At 47.7% G+C, this 23,634-nt stretch overlaps 1 protein-coding gene across 1 annotated transcript in view; it reads right to left on the minus strand.

The window, feature by feature from the left end:
* The window catches only part of LOC119453912 (uncharacterized), a 59,394-nt gene extending 36,694 nt beyond the window's left edge, over positions 1-22,700 (minus strand). Inside the window, exons 1-2 of the mRNA XM_037715953.2 lie at positions 22,547-22,700; positions 18,395-18,574 (exon numbers count right to left, since the gene is read on the minus strand). Coding sequence (XP_037571881.2) covers positions 18,395-18,574; positions 22,547-22,655 — 289 coding nt within the window. The 5' untranslated portion in view covers positions 22,656-22,700. The remainder of the gene's footprint in view (positions 1-18,394; positions 18,575-22,546) is intronic.
* Positions 22,701-23,634: the final 934 nt, after the last annotated feature.

Genomic DNA, 23,634 nt, shown 5'->3' on the forward strand with positions numbered 1-23,634 from the left:
CTAGTTTTGGTTTTATCATGTGTAGCTTATTTAGTACTTCGGTATCCCACTCTCCTTGCCAATGCTTCCTCAGCTTACGGCGTAGAAAAGACTTTAGGTCTGTGGCAGGGATGGGGATATTTGCATCTGTATAGCTGTACGAAGTAAGCTACACAGAAATTAGTAGAGAGCTATACGAAGCAAGGATAGTAGATTATTTGGCCGTAAAAAGTTGTAAACATTCGCTTACTTACTAAATAGACAAGCACGGTGTCACATGTGCATAGGCATAGCCTCCTATATACTTCATGCCTGCCCATCGGCGCCGAGAACGCAGGGAACCGGTCGTCGCGCCTAGTGCCGTCACTCACCACCAGTTGGCGGTGCTACCCCAGAATAGAAATACAGGATGCTCTACGGCGGCGTGCGCTGTAGCATAACTATATATCACGCTATATTTTTTTACCGGTGGCGATTCTATTGTTTTACAACATCTGCGAGCGTTTAACGCCGACACAAGCGTACAGGCCGCCGCGCATTGCTTCTTCCAAAAGAAAAGAACGATAAAAGGAAAACCACAGCTCTTATCTGTACTAGTATGAAGCTTCATTTTCCTCCTGCTTATTATTACATATGTTTTGTATGTCAGTGTGGAAAAAAAAGAATGTCGGCTCTAATAACTGCACAACAAAAGCTTTCATTTCCATCCTTTGGATTTAAAGTTTGTGGGGCTTTCGTGACAGGGGCTTCTGTGAAAAAACTTTTGCGATGTCGTTCTTGTCCGTTATCTTCAGCACAAAATTAGTGAATAGAGGGCGGAAGAACTTTGTCACCATGATCTCAAACAGCTTCTCGTGATGCTCAGGCACTGAACAATTCAATAGTTCACGCTCTCGCAGCACTTGAGCAGCATTCAAGGCAGTCTCCCTCAGCGGCTGCTTAACATTTCTTAGCTTAGCGAGCACTACTTCAACCTACTTGTGCAAAGAGTGCAGCACAGCCACGAGTTCCTCTGACCGATACAGCAGACGGCTTCTGTCTTGAAGCCTAATCAGAGAATCTGATGGCGCCGAGGGCTGGCTTGGGCTTTGTCAACAAACTGAGGCATTCTTTGTAAGACACCCGCTCATTAACAGCTTAACAGCTCTCGATAGGTATCCGCCAACCATCGCTAGTGCTGCACATTCTGGCGAACGAAACGTTTCTTTGCGCCGGGTACTGTGGTTGAACAGCGCTACTGTCGCCTCTTTGGGAAATTTTTTGGATGGTTCTGGCGTAGTACTTACGCTCAGTTGCCGGCGTAGCGACGAGCATGTGCTATCTTCTGTGTCCATCACGTTGCTGTTTGTCGATGTTGACGCAATGCCTGTCTTCAGACTTTTCTGTTCCGCACAAAACTGCCCGTGAGTCTGTCTGATCGTTGCTTCCTGCTGACCTCCTCAACCACCCAAAAAAAGATTCATTGGCGTCAGACGAGAGCTTTCTAGTCAGAACAAATCGAAAGTGCCTCTCTCTCAGCAAGTATCTGACGCATTCCACGTTTGACACATTCAAACTTGGAGTAACTTCTCTGGAAGTTCCTCATCGCTCGGAATTTCATGAAATGAGATGCCCGGGACCTTTCTCTTACTGTACGAGGTGCATCCAGGTCCACAACAATACGCCATACTACTGGGTATCAACTCGCAAAGCGCCCTATCAAACCACCACTTAAAGTAGCACAACTCACTCGCGACCACAATGTCTTCTTTTCGGCCAGAAGGCTCTCATTTGCGCTGCTGCTAGACGTCCTCAATACGGAACCGACAGTGTCACCATGTCACCAGCCACAGTCCTTCAATACCTTGCCGCAGCTCACCGCGTCAATCCAAGGCAGAAGGCAAGTTTTTTTCCCAGCCGTGGACTGCTGCAGAAAGGTGATCTCCCAGCAAACCAGCGAACCGTCGGCAGGTGAGGCAAATTAATATTGTCTCGATTTGACACTAATGGAGACGCGCACACGCAATTTTTCCCGACTTTAACCATGCACGGCGGCTACCGAACTATTCTGGGGTAGCAGCGCCCCTAGCGGGCGACCTGCGAGGAGGTCAGGAGAGGAGGTTGAACGGCGCTCCCGGAGTGATTGCGCGGGCACAGAAAGTATATAGGAGGCTATGGCATAGGTAAACATGACGACATCTCGCTCGACGACCGTGGAAACTCTTGGTGAAAACGCCGGAGTGAGAAAGCACGCCAGCAGCAGCGGGCAAATTGACCTTCGCGTTATTTCTCATCTCGCTTCAACGCGAACTAAACGTCGAAAGCAGCACGCATACGAAGCTACCGGCACTTGCTGCGTGCACTCTGTCCCCATCGCAGATTACTTTGAAGATGAGGCCCGCGCGGGCACGCACTTGGCCCGCACCACAGATCGCTTTCAAGATACGGCGCTGCCGCGCTGCGAGCAGGAGCCAACAGAGCAGAACGCACCCCCCACCCACCCTCCATCGCCTCGTCCCTGTGCCTCGCGCGCGCGACAGACGACCGCGCACTTTCGGCCTGCCTTCCTCCCTCGCGTTGGATACATTGAGCCGCGATTGCCAGCTCCCCTCGTGAGCTTACACTCGCACACACAGCGTACGGCGACGATTTTATTCTCATTGGACTTTACACGGAACTTCACAGCGGCGACGACGATGGCAGAAATGCGCTTGGAGTGCCCATGTAATTGCTGTCGTAATAAAATGGCGTTCTTATGTTTTTGTAAAGTAATTAGGGCTTTGACGACACTTAATGAATCTGTGAACACCATGGCTCGAGCGAGATTTGTGAGCCTTGTGGTTTTAATAGCCGAGAGTATAGTGCAGGGGTTCTCAAGCATGTTGGTCCCAGAGAACCCTACTAAGCTCCGTGAAGTGCCAAGGACCCCGCAGGGGCGTCTGCGTAAGCAGGCGTTTGGTGTGTTGCGACACCACGGACCCGAGCACACGAGGGTCGGACCCTCCCACGCTTAACCGTGCGTGGCTTAACCGTGTCCGGGGAAAAGGGGATCCTGGGGGTTGAGCCGACGCTGAGTGTTTGGACCTTTAAGGCCCCTCGGCGGAGGCAACACACCTCTTTGGCCTCTGCTTCACGTAGACGGCACCCCCGAACTCACCCACCCGGGGGAAATCGGTGGTCGCCTTTTCCTGTCCCCTCCAACCTTTTGCTCTCCTATCTCCTTTCTTTTGCTCTCCTATCATCTCTTCTCTTCCGTTACTTCCAAATTTTCACAGGCGGCTTGGGTTAACCTTGTGTATGTGCCCTCCCTTGGGTATAATATATTAGGTTATAGTGGCAATGTACGGTTGGCGCCTGCAGCCTTACGCGTTAAGTGCTGCAGCGTCCCCTAGTTGGGCTCCGTGGTGGGTGGCCGCCATTGCCGCCGAAATAAAACAAATCGTTATGGGAACACCAGCTTTTCCCCGCATACTTGATCGTCATCCTCTAAAGAGGGGACGCACCGATGAACTTTGCCTATCTTTCAACCGACCAAAATAGAACTATCCAAAATACCACGTTGTACACAGTGAAAACTCTCAAAAACCGGCCAGATCAATTTCACCATTCATTGTTGCGAAATCCTTAACCGAAGCTTTAGGGTCAGGTTACAAAGTGATCAAAATGGCTAGCGGAGACCTTCTTCTTGAGGTCCCTCAGAAACAGCAGTACGAGAAACTCAGCAACCTTGTGACATTCGGCAACATACCAATTTCTGTATCACCACACCGATCAATGAATAGCTCACGCGGAGTCGTATCAGAAGCAGACCTCCTAGAATTATCAGAAGCAGAACTCCTGGAAGGGTGGAAAGATCAAAACGTCACCAATGTAAAACGTATCATCATCAGACGGGACAACAAAGAAATCCCCACCAAACATCTTGTGCTAACATTTGGATCTAGCGTTCTGCCTGAAACAATCGAAACAGGATACATTAAGTTAACTGTCCGACCATATGTCCCTAACCCTAGACGGTGCTTTCAATGCCAAAGATTCGGCCATGGCTCGCAGAGCTGTCGTGGTCAAATAACTTGCGCAAGGTGTGGAGTCCAGGGCCACTCCTCTGACAATTGTAGTGGCAGTCCTCACTGTGTGAACTGCAGTGGTGACCACGCATCCTACTCACGTTCCTGCCCGAACTGGAAAAAAGAAAAGGACATAATCACCCTAAAAGTAAAAGAAAATATTTCTTTCAAAGAAGCCCGTAAGAGGTGCTCACTTTTCCACAGCACACCTTATGCTGATGCGGCGCGTCGGGGGGCAGCGTCGCAGCGGCCACTGCCACATGCCCAGCCCGCGCGCAGCGAGCTGTCGCTTGTGGCTCCTGCCCCTGGGGTGGAAGGATCTAAGCCTACTCCACCCAACCAGCAAACAGGCCCGGTTACTCTAGGGTTGCCGGTAGCACAAGAGCCCGTGGCGACAGCCTGCACTATGAGTAGCGAACCCGCAGGACCGCCAGCAGCTCCCACGGTGGGTGCAGTCAAGGCTGCCTCACCCTCTCCAGCCTCTGCTGGCACTGGCAACAGCCGGCGCAGCTCAGGCCCAAAGGCAGCCCCATCGACCTCCGGGCTGGTGGGCACAAAGGTCTCGTCCTTCGCGGCGAGACTTTCTCGCGAAATTTCTCGCTCGCAAGAGCGTGTGTCCAGTGCCTCACATGAAGCAATGGACACTACACCCATCCCGACGGCGCATCAAGCGCCTAAGGAGCGGCGAGGCTCCCTCGACCGCTTTAGAAAGGACAAATCCCGCGTTACAGGGCCTGGAAAAGGTCCTGTAATCTAAGGCAACACTTCCTTTTTTGTACACACAGCACCAATTTTAATTTCAGTATGGATATACAAATCATACAGTGGAACGTCCGAGGCATTCTTAGGAACCTCGATGATGTGCAAGAACTTCTCCATGAACACAATCCAAAGGTGCTGTGTGTACAGGAAACTCACTTAAAATCGGAACATACAAACTTTCTTCGACAGTATGTTACGTTTCGTAAAGACCGCGATGATGCTCTTGCATCTTCAGGCGGTGTTGCCATTATCATTCAGAAAAGCATAGCATGTCAACGTTTACCGCTGCAAACACCACTTGAAGCAGTGGCAGTTCGACTTGTTCTCCTAAACAAACTCATCACGATTTGCTCGCTTTACATACCCCCACATTACCACTTACACAAACATGAATTCCAGTCCCTAATAGGCGAATTGCCAGAACCTTATCTTGTTCTTGGGGATCTCAATGCACACAGTGGTCTGTGGGGCGACTCTCGCATCGATGCTCGAGGCCGTCTAATTGAAGGCTTTCTTTTCTCATCCGGTGCATGTCTGCTAAACAAAAAAGAACCTACATATTATTGTCTTGCAAACAAAACTTTTTCTTCTATAGATCTCAGCATAGCTTCTCCATCCATATTACCCGAACTTGAATGGGAAGTTATAAAAAACCCTTACGGGAGCGACCATTTCCCAATACTGCTGAGAGCAACTAGACACCACGAATCTCCACCACATGCTCCCCGGTGGAAGGTCGATGCAGCGGACTGGGAGAAATACCAAACACTTACCAGTACGATCTCGTGGGCTGACATTTCATCGCTCGGAATAGACGGTGCCGTCGAATATTTTACTGATTTCATAATTGATGCAGCTCTTAAGTGTATTCCCCAAACAAGTGGACTTTCTAGCAAACGCCGTGTTCCATGGTGGAATGAACAATGCCGGAACGCGCGTAGGCAGCAGAACAAAGCATGGAGGCAGCTTCGCGATTCTCCTACTGCTGAAAACTTTTTCAATTTTAAGAAAATCAAGTCCCAAGGTAGGAGAACGCGCAGACAAGCCAGGAGAGACAGCTGGCAAACATTCTTATCAAGCATCAATTCATACACTGATGAGGCCAAGGTTTGGAACCGGGTCAATAGAGTAAGAGGACGACAAACACATCCGCCTCCCCTGGTAAACACGCAGGGAGACAGCCTGGAGGAGCAAGCGAACCATCTGGGTGCTCATTTTGAACATGTGTCCAGTTCATCGCACTATTCTACAGCATTTAAAACATACAAATCAGCAATAGAAAAACAAAAACTAGACCGAAAGAGCACCGGGAACGAGCCATACAACTTACCTTTCTCTCTAGCAGAACTGCATGCATCACTCGCCTGCTGCAACCAATCTGCCCCAGGCTGTGACCGCATACTGTATGAAATGTTGAAGAACCTGCCCTCCGAAACGAAGAAAACCCTTCTCTGTCTGTACAACTGTATATGGACCTCTGGCAAGATCCCCTCTGCCTGGAAAGAGGCCATAGTGATTCCTATCCTGAAGCAGGGCAAGGATCCATCGTCCGTATCGAGTTATCGGCCCATAGCTCTAACAAGCTGCATCTGCAAAGTCTTCGAGAAGATGATAAACCGCCGTCTGATACATTTCCTAGAATCAAACAAGCTGCTTGACCCATACCAGTGTGGATTTCGCGACGGCCGATCCACCACTGATCATCTGATACGCCTAGAGGCTCAAATTCGTGAGGCTTTTGTCCACAAGCAATTCTTCCTGTCTGTTTTCCTTGATATGGAAAAAGCATACGACACCACGTGGCGATTCGGAATACTAAGAGACCTCGCACACTTTGGAATACGTGGCATTATGCTAAATATCATTGAAAGTTATCTGTCCAACCGCAGATTCCGTGTTCGTGTGGGTAGTGCCTTATCAAGACCATATGTGCAGGAAACTGGAGTACCACAGGGTGGTGTGCTTAGTTGCACCCTCTTTATCGTGAAAATGAACTCTCTGCGTCTGTACATCCCACGCAACATATTTTATTCAGTATATGTCGACGATGTACAGATAGGGTTCACGTCATGTAACCTTGCAATCTGTGAGCGGCAGGTTCAGCTTGGTCTGAACAAACTGTCTAAGTGGGCAGACGAGAATGGGCTTCGGCTTAACCCACAAAAGTCCACATGCGTCCTCTTCTCCAGAAAGAGAGGTCTGCACCCTCATCCCAACATCGAGCTACAGGGTGAGGGTCTACCTGTAAAAACTGAACACAAATTCCTAGGCGTAATTCTAGATTCGAAGTTAACGTTTATAGCACATATAAAGTATTTAAGAAACAAGTGCCTGAAGACAATGAGCATCTTAAAAGTGTTGTCTCGCACTACGTGGGGCAGTGACACAAGATGTCTATTGAATCTTTATAAGAGCCTCGTTCGATCACGTATAGACTATGGTTCCATTATATATCACTCCGCGACGCCGAGCGCCTTGAAGATGTTAGACCCTGTCCACCATCTGGGCATCCGCCTGTCTACGGGTGCTTTCAGAACAAGCCCCGTAGAAAGCCTCTACGCTGAATCAAATGAATGGTCGCTCCATCTGCAGAGAACGTACTTATCCTTTGTATATTTCCTAAAAGTGAACTCAAACAATTCGCACCCTACCTACACAACCATACATGATCTGTCCAGTGTCCAAACCTTTCAGAACCGCCCTTCCGTTAGAAAGCCCTACGCACTGCGAGTAAGAGGTCTTGCCGAAGAAATGGATGTGTCACTCCACGAGCATGATGTCATGCCCCCTCCTGTACAGCTGCCACCATGGCAGTGGCAGCTGATTCAGTGTGATCTGTCCTTCATTGAGATTACAAAGCATGCGCCGGTCCTACATATCCGTATGCATTTCCTCGAATTGCAGCACAAATACTCTTGCCCGGAATATTTTACTGACGCTTCAAAGTCACACGCTGGCGTTTCTTACGCGGCGGTCGGTCCATCCTTTTCTGCTGCGGGAGTACTACACCCAAACACAAGCATCTTTACAGCGGAGGCCTACGCCATCCTGGCGGCGGTTAAACATATCAAACAGCTAGAGATACGCAAGGCAGTCATTTACACTGACTCTTTGAGCGTGTTGAAATGTTTAAACACTCCAAGTAGGCACAGAAACCCCGTAATTATAACTCTTTATTCCACCATTTGCACCGCGTATGTATCCAAGCAGCAAATTGTGCTCTGCTGGGTGCCAGGGCACCGCGAGATCGAAGGGAATGAGTTGGCCGACAAGCTAGCCACATCAGTTCATACAGACGCTGCCACTTCACCCATAACCGTCCCTGTGATGGACCTAAAGCCCTTTATTAAGAAAAAGGTCAGGACCTACTGGCAACGTCTGTGGGACAGAGAAACGGGCAACAAATTACACACTATCAAGCCTCATCTCGCTCATTGGCCACCAGAATCGAAGACACGCCGCACACAGGTTACACTTTGCAGACTCAGGATAGGACACACATACAGTACACATGCTTACTTATTGTCCGATGGCGATCCGCCTGTCTGTGATGAATGTGGCGAGCCACTCAGTGTGCTTGATGTCCTCTTGCAGTGCCCTGAACTGGAGCCTCGGAGGAAAAAACATTTTCCATTACCATCACGGCAATATCTCCCATTACATCCTTCTATGTTTTTGGGCAATGAACCTCTTTTTAAATATGAATCAATTCTCGCGTTTTTAAAAGACATAAGTAATTTCCGTGTTATCTATCCAGGTGACGTGTAGCACGGCCTCTCTGCAGAGGCCACTGCTGCGGTATTTTATTAAAGAAAGCACGTGCCTCGTGGTCTTTGTTCACAAAGGCCTTCCGTAGGCGTTGTGCTGCTTTTATATCCTTAACTTTAGCACCATGACCACTTCTCATACATTCACGACCCATAGATCACTCCACACGTCACTGCCATAATTCTATTAGATATATGTTTTACGCTTATATACCGCGATTTGCTCTTAGGCCTCTTTACAGCCGCATAGCATCCTACCATTGGAACCCACTGATCATGGCAAACATACTATTCATTGTCTTGGCGCTCTTTGGCCACATTTGGCCCTTGCGCCAAAAAACACCAAATATCATCATCATGAAGTGCCAAGGAACCCCCCCCCCCCCCCCCCGCCCAATAGAGAGACTAGGCCTAGTGTGCAACATGTTTGAGGCCAACGGTGATGTTCGGCAGGCTACTTTGACGGCGACGAGCAACACACGTGGTCCACACTGGGTGCAATCTTTATGAGCCAATACAAGACATCTTCGCAACCAAGACATATGGCGAGAAAGCATGACAGTTTTCAGTGCTTATTGCATGGGGACACTTAATTTAACATTTCATCACCAGAGATCTTAGAATTAGTGCTGACTCTACTTTGAGTACAGTTAATTAAACCTCGTTAATTCGAATTTCATGAGACCTAAAAAAAATGCCCGAATTAACCGAATGTTTTAGGAGGCTGGGAGGCTAAAAGCTGCTGGCGAACTTATTGTGCAGTTTGCACGTTTCTGTTACGCACTGTGATGGTGCTTTTTAAAGCTCGGGAATGGGTAATGGGGGTGCTTGGATCGAGCGCCCCTCGCGTTTAGTAGTCTTGGCCACTTGGCGAGCATGGAACCAGGAAAAATTTATCAGTGGCTCACGGAACCTCGAGGAGGGGCCTGCAGAAACCCAAGGTTCCGCGGAACCCACTTTGAGAACCCATACAGCGCATGCTTCCGCTGTAAAGATATATGTGTGTGGATTTAGTTCCCCAGATGTTGAAAATCAGTCTTCGAGAGCTGCATAAGAAACACCAGCAGAGGACTTCGAAGCGTCTGTATAGTATTCTGCACAGGAGTACTTATCCTTGAGTTTAAAAAAATGGGAGTGTATACGTGCCTCCAGCGCACACTTTGATATTTCTATGAAAGAGATATCGCATTCAATGGTCTGCCATTCCTAAGGTGGGGGCAGGTGAGTCGGAGCCATTAGGACATTTTCTAGAAGTGGGACGCCTATGTCTTCTGTCAGTACCTCTAAACGAAGATTCAATGGAGCTCTAATAGTGGAGCGTTTATTGAACAGCCTGGCAGTGGACATGTCACAAATAGTAAAATGACATGGATGCTGAATATCTGATTTAACCTTCAGGGAGTAGGAAAAACTTAAATATGTCCTTTAGAGATGTAGAGACCGTTCTTTAAGGTCCACATACAGGCTTTCTATGGGACTAATCCTGAAAGCAACTGTAGCAAGGCATACACCCAAGTGGTGAACGAGATCTAGCATCTTCAAAGCACAAGGTGCAACAGAGTTATATACTATAGCTCCATAGTCGAGACGTGACCGCACAAGACTATTGTAGAGGCTCAAAAGGCATCTCCTGTTACTTCTCCAAGATGTCCGGGACATGAGCTTCAGTAAATTCATTGTCTTCAGACACTTCGTTCTCCAATATCTGAGGTGGGGAACAAAAGTTAATTCGGAGTCTAAGAAATTCCTAAAAATTTATGTTCGTGGCTGACAGATAGCCATTGTTCATTATGATCACTAGCGGGGTCAGGCATTATACCTCTCTTGTTTGAGAAGAGAATGCACATGCTTTTTTGAGGGTTGAGTTTAAATCCATTCTCATCCGCCCACTTAGACAACTTATTTAAGCCAAGCTGTGCTTGTTGCTCGCAGATAGTAAGACTAGAAGATTTGTAACCCACTTGGATGTCATCCGCGTATACAGAATAAAACACTGTACGTGGTATGACAGTTTGGAGCAAGTTCAGTTTGACAATAATTAAAGTTTGGAAATTTGCAGGCACAAGTTGGAATCAGCTAGCGCAAGACTTAAAGGAAGGAAGTATTTTTGAAGTATTCAAGTACCAGAGCACGATGCACGAACGGTGCGATCGTGAAATATCGTGGCGTGCAAGCGCATAAAGACCGCAAATGCCCACGCCGGCCAACGCTCAGTTTCCGATAATGGCAGATAACGAAACTTCAGGGAGCGGCTGGAGCCGGCATGGCGACGGGACGACGGGCGGGCGGTCTCCGCGACCGTGGAATGTGAGGGCGGAGGGCGGCAGGGAAGCAGATTTGGCCTCGGCAACTCCGCCGCTTCGGTGGCAGTGGCTTCGGTGGCTCCTCTCGCCCTCTCTCCCAACTCCCTCGCTGCTCCCTCACCTTGGACGGTCTCCGCGCGCTTCCGCCGCCGTGCCAGCGCTGCTCCGGCGCCAGCATAGCCCGCTCCCTGAAGTTTTGTTTTCTGCCATTATCGGGAAGCGAACGTTTGCCAGACTGGGCCTCCGCTGCTGCATTAAGGGGTCTCTCCAAAGCTTTTGCTGTGGGAGCAATGCCGGTCGGAAGCGCCGCCGCATTATTTGGCGCGCTGCTGAGAGCATTGTCGGTCCATGGTATGTTCGAATTAACCGTTGCAAATGCTTTCGTGTTCGAATTACCAAGCGTTTTGCCCATTGAAATACACATAACTTTGACGGGACCACAGCGTCAGATCTAATAAACCGGCAGTTCAAATTAAGCGCGTTGGAATTACCGAAATTCGACTGTATAGCCTGATGATGATGATGAAAGTACAGCTCAGCACACCAACTTGTCGTACACCGGCCCCCTGCGTAAGTGTTACAGACAGGACGTTTCCAACTCTAATACGGAACGTGTGATAAGAAAGGTAGCTCTGAATCACATTTAGTAAGTTGTGTCGAACTTCCATTCCACCCAGGTCATGGAGGATTCCAAAACGCCAAGTTGTGTCGTATGCCTTCTCCATATCTAAAAATACTGTCAAGAAAAACTGTGCACAAACGCATCACGGATATTTGTCTCAATGCGGACAAGGTGAACTGTTGTGGATTTACTTTCCCTGAAACTGCACTGTAAGGGATTGAATATTTTGCTGCTTTCAAGAAAATGGATGAGGCGCCGGTTAATCATTTTCTCAAGGAGTTTGCATAGGCAGCCTGTCAGAGCTATAGGCCTATAACTACTGGCCGAGGAAGGGTCCTTGCCCTCTTTTAGAATAGGAATTAAGATTGCTTCTTTCCAGGCGGACGGAATGTAGCCAGCAAAGAATATGCAGTTAAAGAGTGACAGTAGTGTTGTGTAGGCTTCAGAATGTAAGTGTTTGATCATTTCATATAGTATTCTGTCACTTCCTGGAGTGGACTTGATGCAACAATTCAGTGAAGCCTGAAACTCTGCAATGCTAAATGGACTATTGTATGCTTCACTGGTTGTGCCTTTCCGACCGAGGGGTTGTCGCTCTGCGTGTCGCTGGTATTTTAGAAATGTATCTCTGTAGTGGGAGGTACTGGAAATGTGCTCGAAATGTGCTCCTAGACAATCAGCCTGGTCCTCAAGAGTCCCTGCTTGTGTGTTTACTTTATTAAGGTGGAAGATGAGTTTCGCAGCCTTTTATTTTGTTTACCTTGTTCCGGACTTTTGTTTCATCTATATAAGATTTATTGCTGGAGATGAATTTTTGCCAACTTTCCCTTTTGGCATGGCGGCGCACTCGTCTACCTTAACACTTTCCTAAAGCTGATAAGGTTTTCTGTAGTCTGAGAGTCATGGAGGTGATTCCAAGCCTTATTTCGTTTCTGTCATGTTTCCCTACATTCATCGTTTCACCAGGAAACCCGTCATTTAGAACGCAATTCATTTGTTTGCGCGATACATATCGACGCTGCATCGACAATAAATGATGTTATATGTGCAACTGCAATGTCAATGCTAAGCTTACGAATGTCATTCCAGGTCAAATATGTCACCTCTCTGTATCGCTGCCAGTCCACTGAGTCGACTTTCCACTAGGGCACATCTGGTGAGCATTCATCCTTTTTTGTTAATGTTAAAATAATCGGAAAATGGTATGGATACTCCCGTATGGATTCTTAACCACCTTCCACTCCAAGTATGGCATGACTGTACTTGATACAATGCTTAAATCAATGTATGAAATTGTTCTGTTTGTGATGCCGTAAAAGGCTGGCCCTTTCTTACTTAGCAAACATGCACCTGTACATAAAAGGAAATTTTCTATCAGGCGCCTTCTGGCATCACATGTAGAGTCGCCCCACAAGGTCTCATGTGCATTTAGGTGTCCAACAACAACATACGGCTCTGCAAGTTGTGCAATAAAGCTTTACAATTCTGTTATGGAGAGGCGATAGCTGGGCGGGATGTATAAAGAAGTAATCGTCAACAATCCCCCCCTTATCAAAAAAAAAACACCGCATATCCACTGGGGTGAATGATGATGAGTGGGCGAAGCTCCGGAGGGAATCATCGGTAAACCGTGAATCTTCCGTGTAATTCGCCCAGTCTCGCCGCACTAAATCGAACGATTGACTTCCACCAATGACACGCGCCATATGTGACGTCATTCCTATTTTATAACAGCGCCTTTCATTATAATTGCACCATCTCCCGCTTAAGGGGACGCTAGCACAAACGCGTTAGAAACGTGCAGTACTCTAAGGGGAAGAGGCCACAGCGTCTTACGCAGCCGTTTACACATGCCGGAACGTGCACCGCGTTTGCCGACGCCATCAGCGTTTATGAATACGGGGGTAAGGCGGAGGCCACAGCGTCTTACACCAGCTTCTTGCACGGGCCGTAACGCGCTAGCACAAACGCGTTAGAAACGCGCACTCTTTCGTTAATGTTGGGTATTTATTGCCATCGGGGTGCGTGTATCCATGTGCGCTTCGTGGCGTAGTGGTTAGCGCCACGCGTCCAGAAGCGAGGGGTCCCTGGTTCGATTCCGCTACGGCCACAACTCTCGGAATTTTTTTTTTCACATAAAAGTAGACGTGGCTACCTACTACGACGACTACGACGACTACTACTACAGAGGAGGGACAGACCCACACCCTAAGGAGCTTCGCCCCTAAAAGCACTCATCTTCAAATGCTGCAAGGCGACACCGTTGTCAACTATTATGGCGACACCGCACGATGAGTCGAATGCCTCGTTGCAGTCTTTGTGGTATATGGCATAATGCCGCAGAAAGTTTCTGTGTGTAGAATTGAGGTGTGTCTCTTGCACACACAGCACCCTTGGGTTAAACTTGTGTAGGAGTTCCTTAATGTCATCAAGATTGTGTATTAGACCTCTCACATTCCAATGCATTATCTGTGTAGCCATATTGGAAGTGCTTTGTGGTGTGTGTCAAGAGAAAAAAAACACCGCATATCCACGAAGTGAATGATGATGAGTGGGCGAAGCACCGGGGGATCAGTCGGTTAACTGTGAATCCCCCGACGCCGGCAAGCGGACCTAGAGAGGGCGAGAGAGAGCGCGGGAAGCGGCGGCAAAACGCCGGAAGCATTCTCTACCTGAGGTTGGTGGAGCCGATGCTCGGTTCAAGCGCAACGCCAGCAAGCGGACCCAGAGGCAGCGAGACCGCGGGAAGCGGCAGCAAAACGCTGGAAGCGTTCTCTACCTGAGCTTGATGGTGCCGATGCTCGGTTCGCGAGCCCTCAGCTCCGGGTCCGCTTCCATGTGTTGCCGTACTGCTGCAGCTTTGCGAGCCCTCAGGTCCGGGTCCGCTTGCCGGCGTTGCTGTTTTGCTGCAGCTTCCCGCGCCCTAGACGTCGAGTCCGCTTGTTGTCTGCGTCACCGTGCTGCAGCAGCTTTCCGAGCCCTCGACTCTGCTTGCAGATGAGCCGCCATTCTTGCCTTTTCATCCATGGCTAAAGAGAGAAAGAGAGCGCGCGTCGGGAACGAACGCCCTTGTGCACCGCAGCGCCCCTAGCGGACTTCATGCAAACCAAAGCTATAGACGACGACAAGGGGGGGAAAAGGCTCGGCCGTAAGGTGCTTCGCCCCTAAAAGCCGGCAGATCCCATGCCCCGTGGGAATCGATGTTATGCGAAGCAGTGTGCAGGTAGCCTACCAACTTAACGAAACGACCATGAGAGCACCAAGACACAGGCGGCTCTTTCATGAACTACATGACACGCATGTCATGACATTCATGAGTCCTCAGGAGTCCCTTCAGCCACACCTCAGACATGACATATCATTTATGTTCGTCATATACTATTGTCGTGGTATGCCAATGTTAGTACATACCAAGTTAACGAAACAGCCATGAGAGCACAAAGTCATAGGCGGCTAGATAGATAGATAGATAGATAGATAGATAGATAGATAGATAGATAGATAGATAGATAGATAGATAGATAGATAGATAGATAGATAGACAGATACAGAGATACGTCATTCCTTCGACATCTGGGACACCGGAGTAGTGCTGCTTGCATCCATTGCCTCTTTAGAGACGCAGGATCCCACCTGCTCAACGGGTACACTCAGGGGTTTTTTGGGCCGGTCTGCATGAGCAATTGTCCTGGGACCGGCAGGCCCAAAGGTCTGCTGTCCCTTCATGGTAGGGGGCGGAACAGCATTGACGGCTCATGGTAGGGGAGCTGATGGCGTAACCGCCATCACACTCTGCGTGACTCGGGCAGCCATCGCAGGATGTGACGCTGACCCCCGGCTCACCACATCGATGTAGGAAAGAGTGGACCGACTGTGGACAGAAAAACGCTTAAGCGCTTCTGGAAAGCAATGCTTAGTTTGACCTTGAGTTCTATTATTTCTTTTTTTTTATTCTGTGACGGCCACAATCGCGAATACGTGGGGTGGTCTCCATCACAATATGCACAATGGGTTGCTGAAGTGCAGATGTCTGAGGAATGGTCTTTTGATGCACATTTTGCACAAGTAGCATACCCTCAGCAGCTCTTAGGCCCATGCCCAAAACGCTGACACTTCAAGCATCAGCGCGGATTTGGAATCTACAGTCGTACATGAAGCTTACAATATCCGGTCTCGATTGAATCAGGGATGTTGCTGGTTCCAAAAGTAATGATTATGTGCTTGGTAGGTATTTGCTTGTCATCTCACCTTATCGTTACCCTTTGCACGTTGACGACATCTTGGTCTTATCATCCTTCAAGTACATCACTTTCACTGAGTTCTAGGAGGTCATCTTCCGAGATGACACAGCGCACTGCGTCCATTGACCTGTGTGGGCCCGCTGAAAGAGGAATGTCCCCAAATGCTACAAGATTCGAGAGTTTGTCGTACTATGGTTTGTCGCGAACTTCAAGGAGAAGACCACTGCTTCCCATCTTCATTACTTTATAACCTGGGCCAATTGCTTCTGTGAAACATTTGGTTACAAGAAATGGTGAGATCATTCGGACTGTCCTAGTTTCACGTTGACTGTGTACAAGGTGGTACTTTGGAAAAGACTGTTTCGGCTGCAAAAAAAAAATTGCATATTTCATCGGTGCACCCCCTCTTCAGGGAGGGATCAGGGTGGGGAAAAAGCATTTTCTATATAAAATTGAAAAATTCAGCAGCGATAGTACCCACCCAACACCGAGCCCAACAAGGCAACGCTACAAATACAAAGTTAGAATACCTACAGACGCCAGCCAAGCATTGCCGCTATAACCTAATATAAAATACCCGAGGTTAACCCTAGCTGCCCAGAAATTTGAAAGTGAGAAGGGAAAAAAGACAGGAAAGAAGAAAACAGCAACAGAAAAAAGTTGTCGCAGTTTCACCTGAAAGGCGAAGCATCAATTGCGATAGCAAATTTGTAGAGAGCTATACGGAGTAATGATATTAGCTTTATCAGCTGTATAAACTTGGACATGCAGCAGCACCGACAACGCGCAGAACTATTGTCGACGCCGTCGGCGTTTTGCCCGCGTTCGCTCAAAATGCGTGCGGCGTTGGTGACTGTTGCCGGAGCCTCTGATATAAATAGGCACTTGGTGCCGCAGCTAAACGTCGCCTCCCTTCCCTCCGCCTCCCCCCCCCTCCCCCTCCCCCACGGCCTCTCGTGCGTCGGAAGAAGGCGCGTTTGCTCTACATATATGGTGATTGTAAAGGAGGAAAGAGACGCTTACTTCTGCAGCCCTTAAGCGAGCACGGCGCAGAACGCGCGTTTGTTCTCCGCCGTGCGTTCACTCCCCGTGAAAGCGCGCGCCCCTCGCGCCCTTTCACTCGCACATACAGCGTTCGGCGCGCGGCGACGATTTCAGGTTAAGTGCAACGCGATAACTGTCTTTCTATTGAGAGACAGTTATCGCGTTGCACTTAACCCAACTTTTCACCCCTTTCCACAACAATCTCCACCGACGATTTCATCTCCATTGACGTCATACGGAATCGTGCAACGCGATAACTGTCTTTCTATTGAGAGACAGTTATCGCGTTGCACTTAACCCAACTTTTCACCCCTTTCCACAACAATCTCCACCGACGATTTCATCTCCATTGACGTCATACGGAATCTCACGGCGACGGCGACGGCTACGGCGACGCCGACGGCAGAAATCTGCTTTTGAGTGTCCATATAATTGCTATTGCAATAAAAGGAAAAAAAATGACAGCAGATCCACGAGGTGAATGATGATGAGTGGGCGAAGCTCCGGAGGGAATCATCGGATCTCCCGCTTAAGGGGACGCTAGCACAAACGCGTTAGAAACGTGCAGTACTCTCTAGTAAGGGGGAGCGGCCACAACGCAGCCATTTCACATGGTTACGCAGCCATTTACACATGCCTGAACGTGCACCGCGTTTGCCGACGCCATCACATGACTGCTGAGAGAGTATACCCCCCGTATTCATAAACGCTCCTCGACTTGAACTTGACTTGCCACCGCCTTGGGCAGCGCGTTCGAAACGCGTTGAAGGTAAGGTGGAGAGGCCACAGCGTCTTACACCAGCTTCTTACACGGGCCGTGACGCGCTAGCACAAACGCGTTAGAAATGCGCTAGAAACGCGGCCTTTCGTTAATGTTGGGTATTTATAGCCATCGTGGTGCGTTTGTCCATGTCCGCTTCGTGGCGTAGTGGGCTAACGCCGCGCGCTCGGAAGCGAGGGGTCCCTGGTTCGATTCCGCGCTACGGACACAACTTCGGAAATTTTTTCTCATTTTTCTCAGACTGGTTACACACTACTACTACTACTACGACGGGGACGGAACGGGTGCCGCTATAAGGAGCTTCGCCCCTAAAAGATTGAGGAGGAGGACAGGAAAAGGCGGCTGCCGATTTCCTCCAGGTGGGTCACTCTGGAGGTGCCATCCATGTGAAGCAGAAACTGAAGAGGTGCGTTGCCTCCGCCGAGGGACTTTAAATGTCCGAACACCAGCATCGACTCAACCACCAGGATCCCCCTTTCCTCAGATACGGCTAAGCCGCACACGGCTACACGCGGGAGGGTCCAACCGTCACGTGCTCGGGTACGTGATGTCACAACACATCAGACACCTGCCGATGCAGACGGGCGCTGTTGGCGCAGTCAAATTGTGTTTCGGAGGGGTCAGAGTTAGAAACAAAAGGTGCGCAAGGCCGGCAAGACTTAACAGTAATCCTGTCTGCAGGAGGCTCCTTGATTTTATAAGGAGCAATGTGTTTTACGATTTCCTTTAACGCCCGAGCCCTGAGGTCATGCATAAATGTATTTTCTTATTCGCAATATTTTTTTCTTTCTACTCTATTTTCAATAGTTTCATCACTTCCTCACATGAGATGTTTCATCAATCACTCACCTGTGCGGTCTGTGAGTGGAGAGGTTTTTTCCACCAGGTACTCTTCTACGTCATCCTGGACATCCAAGTCAATCTCTGCAGCCTCTGTGGTCGTCCACACGGGCTCCCTCTTCACCACCACATCCTCGGAGCATGCCACTTTCACACTCGTGCACAGTCCACCATAGAAGGCAGCGCCACCTGTAGTGTCAAACACGCAAAGACCACATAATCCAGTGAGAGATGAGGAAAGGTAGCTCATTTAACACAAAAAAACACTAAACAAAATGTGGGGTTTTACGTGCCAAAACCACTATTTGATTATGAAGCACATAATAGTCGGGGATCCAGGCTTAGTTTTGATTACCTGGGGCTGTGTAACGTGCACCTAATGCAAGGTGCCCCAACTGAAACGTGACCGCCCCGGCCAGGACCGGGTGCACAACTTTGATCCCGGCAGTGCGATGCTACAGCCACTGCGATGTCACGGCGCGTCATCGACTCACTGGACTGTGCCACTGTCAGCACACTGTCCATGAGCATGATGGAATGCACAACTCAAATACTTTGCAGACACATTCTTTCCACAATTATGGGAGCAGTCTGTTAATGCAAATTGGCATCATTTGAAGTACAAAGTAAATGCCCTCGTTGAAAAATACATCCCTATCCATTGAATGTTGGGTTCTAAATGCACTACATGGTTCAACTTATCTTTGAGTCATCTACAAAACAAAAAAGCGAATCTTCAGCCGTTGCAAAGCAGCCGAAATGCTGATCAAATGGTCTGCTTATCTGTCTGTCACTTCAGAATACAAACAAGCACTTCGAAGCGCAAAGCATATTTTCTTTCGTAATACACTGCCTAACCTTGTAGAAATAAACCTGCACAGATTTTGGAATGCTGTAAAAAATATATGAAAGTAACGATGTTGTTTTAATATAGTGTGGCGAGATACTTCGGCATGAGGAATGTTGCAGTGATTCAAACAATGCTTTCTCATAACAGTACCCCGGTAACACACTGAAAAGATTTCCTGACACTCCTGTGCCAAATTATGTGCTTATGAAACCCATACTGATTGACTTGGAGGGTATCTGTAAATTAATTGTCAATACTACATTCTTGTCTTCTTCTAGTGCTGACGAGATTAAATACAATTTTTTTAAAGATAGAAAGACTTATTCACAAATATTATTGTCTTGTATCTTCATGACGTCTTTGCAGAATGCCATGCTACCCGATGACTGAATGGTGGCCAAGGTGGTACCTGTGCAGAAATCCCGTGATATTTGCAATCCACTCAATTACCGGCCTGTTTGACCTCATTAACTTCAGTTGCTTGCAAACTACTAGATGATGTTATTTACTACAGTCTGGTTGATTTCTTGGAATCAATTTCTTTTTTTGCATCTAACCAGCACATATTTCATCCGCATCGCTCTCGTGAAACTCTGCTTATGGCATTTACTAATGATCTACTTTCTATGTGGGATCGCTCATCTTTTGAATGTATGTTCACAGTCACACCCCATTATAATGAAACGGGTTATAACGAAATGAATACTACGAAGTGAAATATCTGGTGCTATTTGTTATCTCTACGATAGTTTTCTACTTCATACACATAGAAAGCAGCCGCCAATTTGATTTGAGGCATGTTAGAATTGGGCAAATACTGCCAAGTGAATCAGGGGCGTGTTTTCGCGCTAGTTCTGTATCTTGTTTAATTCAACCCCCAGGTAACAATTTCGTCAGTCCTGTCAGGGTCGAATTAACGGAAGGTGACAGTATTTGAACTCGTTTGTAAATTTTACCCACTCCATTCTGTAATGTCTGAAAGGTCCTGAAAGTAAAATAAATGAAACGAAATGAAATTACATTTTCAGGGCTGAAGTAGCTCCTGCCAATAGCAAAAAAAAAAAGTTGAGCAGAAACCGTTGCCGATAATTTTCAATGTAAGCAGAAAGGCTAAACCAATGAACAAACGAGCCAGTGAACAAATGAACACCTTCTTTTGCTTTGCCAAGTTCAACCATCGACCAACGACGAAAACTGCCATAACAGCAAAACAAAGGTATTCTTAAAAACAAAATAATCACCAAGAGCCAGTGGCACTATACTACAAGTCTTCCTGGTCAATTTAATCCAAGCACCAGCTAAAATAATCCGAACACTAAGGAAATAATCTTGGCTTCACACAATTTAATCTAAGTGACAAGCACGTATTACTAGCGCCAACATATTCATTCTCAGCGCCAGCACAAATATACCTCACGTCAGTGTATGAGCATGAGCAATCCAAGTACCAACATGTTTAATCCAAGTGCCAGTCAATTTATTGCAGACAAGAAAAACAACACGAGTGCGAAATAAAATGGCCGAAATGTTGAAATACAATTACCATAGGACGACAGCACTCATTTTTGTGGTCGCAATTAACATTTATCATAGCATTTTTCTTGCTTCATAAAAGATCTGTTTCATCGTGACTGAAATTACCATCTCCTTTTCTTTCTTCCAAGATCGTTGAATAAGCTGGATGATCTCTTTTGTAGTTTGTACAGTGTGGCAGAGCATCACAGCTCTCCGACGGGTGATCACTGGCACAACACTTTGCACATGTCGATTTACCTCTGCATGATTGTGATGCATGCCCGAACCTCTGGCACTTGAAGTACTGGCTCAGGTTTGGGATATAGTACGTTCTTACGTCGATCTTCACATACCCTGCGTCGAGTGAACTAGGCACAATATTGGTACCAAAGGTAGGTATCACGTGTTTGATGAGATTTGTTCGTCATTTTTCGGAGAGTCATTCATTGATGCACTGGATATATTGCTCTTGGAACCCTTCAAGGAGTTCATCACTCAAGTTTAGGAAATCTTCTGATATCATGCCCCTGCTTTTGTTTAGTGAGCTGGGTGCTGAAATTGAGACGTTGATATCGCCAATACTGGTTAGATCAGTGAGCTTTTGTGCTTGGTCTGTGGTTTTGAGTACGGAAGGAGGTCCCCCCTTGCCATCTTTGAGGCGTTGTAATCTTTTCCAATTTTTTCTGCAAGGCATTTTGCCACCCAGAATGGAGATAGCTATCTTGGTGTGGTTCCTTCACTGTGCATGACATGGTAATGTGGAAATGTTCCTCCATTCCTTTGGAGTGTGAATTGAAAAGTTGCTGCTGTGTGCCCTCTGCAAAAACGGCGATCTAGAAGGTGGGGAGAGGGGGAAGGCATTTGCCATGACATGCTTTCAATATTCGGCAGCGATGGTAGCCACCCAACACCGAGACCAACAGTGGGATGCTGCAAGATTTGGTAATACCTGTAGATGCCAGCTATGCAACGCCACTATTTCCTAATGTATATACTCAAGACTGGATATATGGACTATAGACTGGATAGATGAAATTATGGAATATTCGAATAAATCATACAAAACCTTTCTCATTCTGAACAATATTGAGTTTGTCTGATTAGAACCGCAGCATAAATTGTCAGTCTTTTATGTGTTTTGTTTTCAGGTTGTAGTTGGTCTGAAACAAAATGTATCGTACTTTGAGTATTCTATCGCTCATTCATACTTCTTGTAAGACGTTCTGTGTCGCGACACTCCAGTTAATTTTGCTATGTCTGAAAGATACATGTTGCTGCGTACGGCCTGCGTGCCGAATTGTTGTGGGAGCAGAAGCCTTTGTCAGGCCACGTGGCCTTTAGCTTCTGCTTCCTTTCTGTTGTAAACAGGAGAAAATAAACTCATTCATATTGCACACGGTTAACCTTTGCTTCCTGGATATCCAGAAGTAAAAGGAAGTGAGTCAAGGACAGGAAAGATTGAAAGCGAGAAAGACGGAGATTGGAGAGGAGGACACGAAAAGGCAACTACCGATTTCCCCCGGGTGGGGCAGTCCGGGGGTGTCGTCTACAGGAAGCAGAGGTCAAAGAGGTGTGTTGCCTCCGCCAAGGGGCCATGAAGGTCCAAACACCCAGCATCGGCTCAACCCTTAGGATCCCTGTTTACCCGGACACGGCTAAGTCACTCACGGCTAGACGCGAGAGGGTTCAACCCCCCTCTGCTCCTGTCTGTGGTGTTGCAACACACCGAACACCTGCTGACACAAACACCCCCGAGGGGGCATTAGAAAGGAAGAGCAAGAAGAAAACACGCTTGCCTTTTCTTTTTGCACAATACTGCGTCTGCTGCTCGGCACTATCTATGTCGTCGTCCAGTCCAGAGACTTGCGTGCCTTGAGACACCATCTCGACGGTGCACTGCAACATCTTGGAGAAGACTCTGATGGTGCAACACGTAGACTTGATGGCTACTTTGACGTTGCATTGCATGGTGACTACACCTGGACATAAAGACTCCACTTCTTTCTGCCTAACTGGAATGAAAAAAAAGGAACTTACTAGTTGCTTTTGGAATCAAAAGTATGTTGGCCAACACAAAAACTGCGATTGTAGAACCCTCCCCTCAGGCTAATTTAGTGCTCTTGTTCAGTAAACATTTGCAACAAGAGACTGCATAATGAACCAATACACTTTTTTCACAAGAAAGCACATCTCTCAGTCTACACTTGTGGTACCCATCAAGCTGAACTCCGCTGCACAAAGTGCTTCTCAAAGTACTTGTTTGCATTTGTAAATCACTTAGTCCGGTTCCACTGCTGTCTCAACATTCTGTATCCATATACTCATAAACCCCCAGTTTTAACTGCTGCGTTGACGTGAGCGCAAGTTAGAGCTCTGACCCTTTGGGAACCACCTTAGCAGAGAGCATCCAGAAAGTGGGCGAAGAGGCTAATACAGCTTCGTCTAATAATATCACCATTTCATTATGTTCCCATGTTTGCTTCACTAGGGACGATCAAGAAGGGCATGTTATAGACACAAAGGACATGCCTTGCCGACTAATCAGAATGAGACAGCACACGTCGGTGCGCACCCGCAAACCAACGTGTTGGCAGGAGGAAAAGGGCATGCAACCACAAAACACAAGCTCAGACACGCGGCAACGCTCGCTCCTCGGTTGCGGCACCGTGTTGCTTGACCATTTCGTCTCAGACCGTCCAAGTATGACCTCAAACAGCCTGCCGTAAACTAAGCTTGAAACAATAGGTTAGTGATCTGGATGCTTTTTCAGATATAAAGAACACGCCTGATTAATGAATGTATGCCTGCCGCAACAGTTTTTTTTACTTTTGAAGTAACAACAGTACGCAAGATATCGACATCAGTGCTTGCACTCGCGTTCAGT

This window comes from Dermacentor silvarum, chromosome 5 (genome assembly GCF_013339745.2).
Source record: "Dermacentor silvarum isolate Dsil-2018 chromosome 5, BIME_Dsil_1.4, whole genome shotgun sequence".
Lineage (NCBI taxonomy): Eukaryota > Metazoa > Arthropoda > Arachnida > Ixodida > Ixodidae > Dermacentor > Dermacentor silvarum.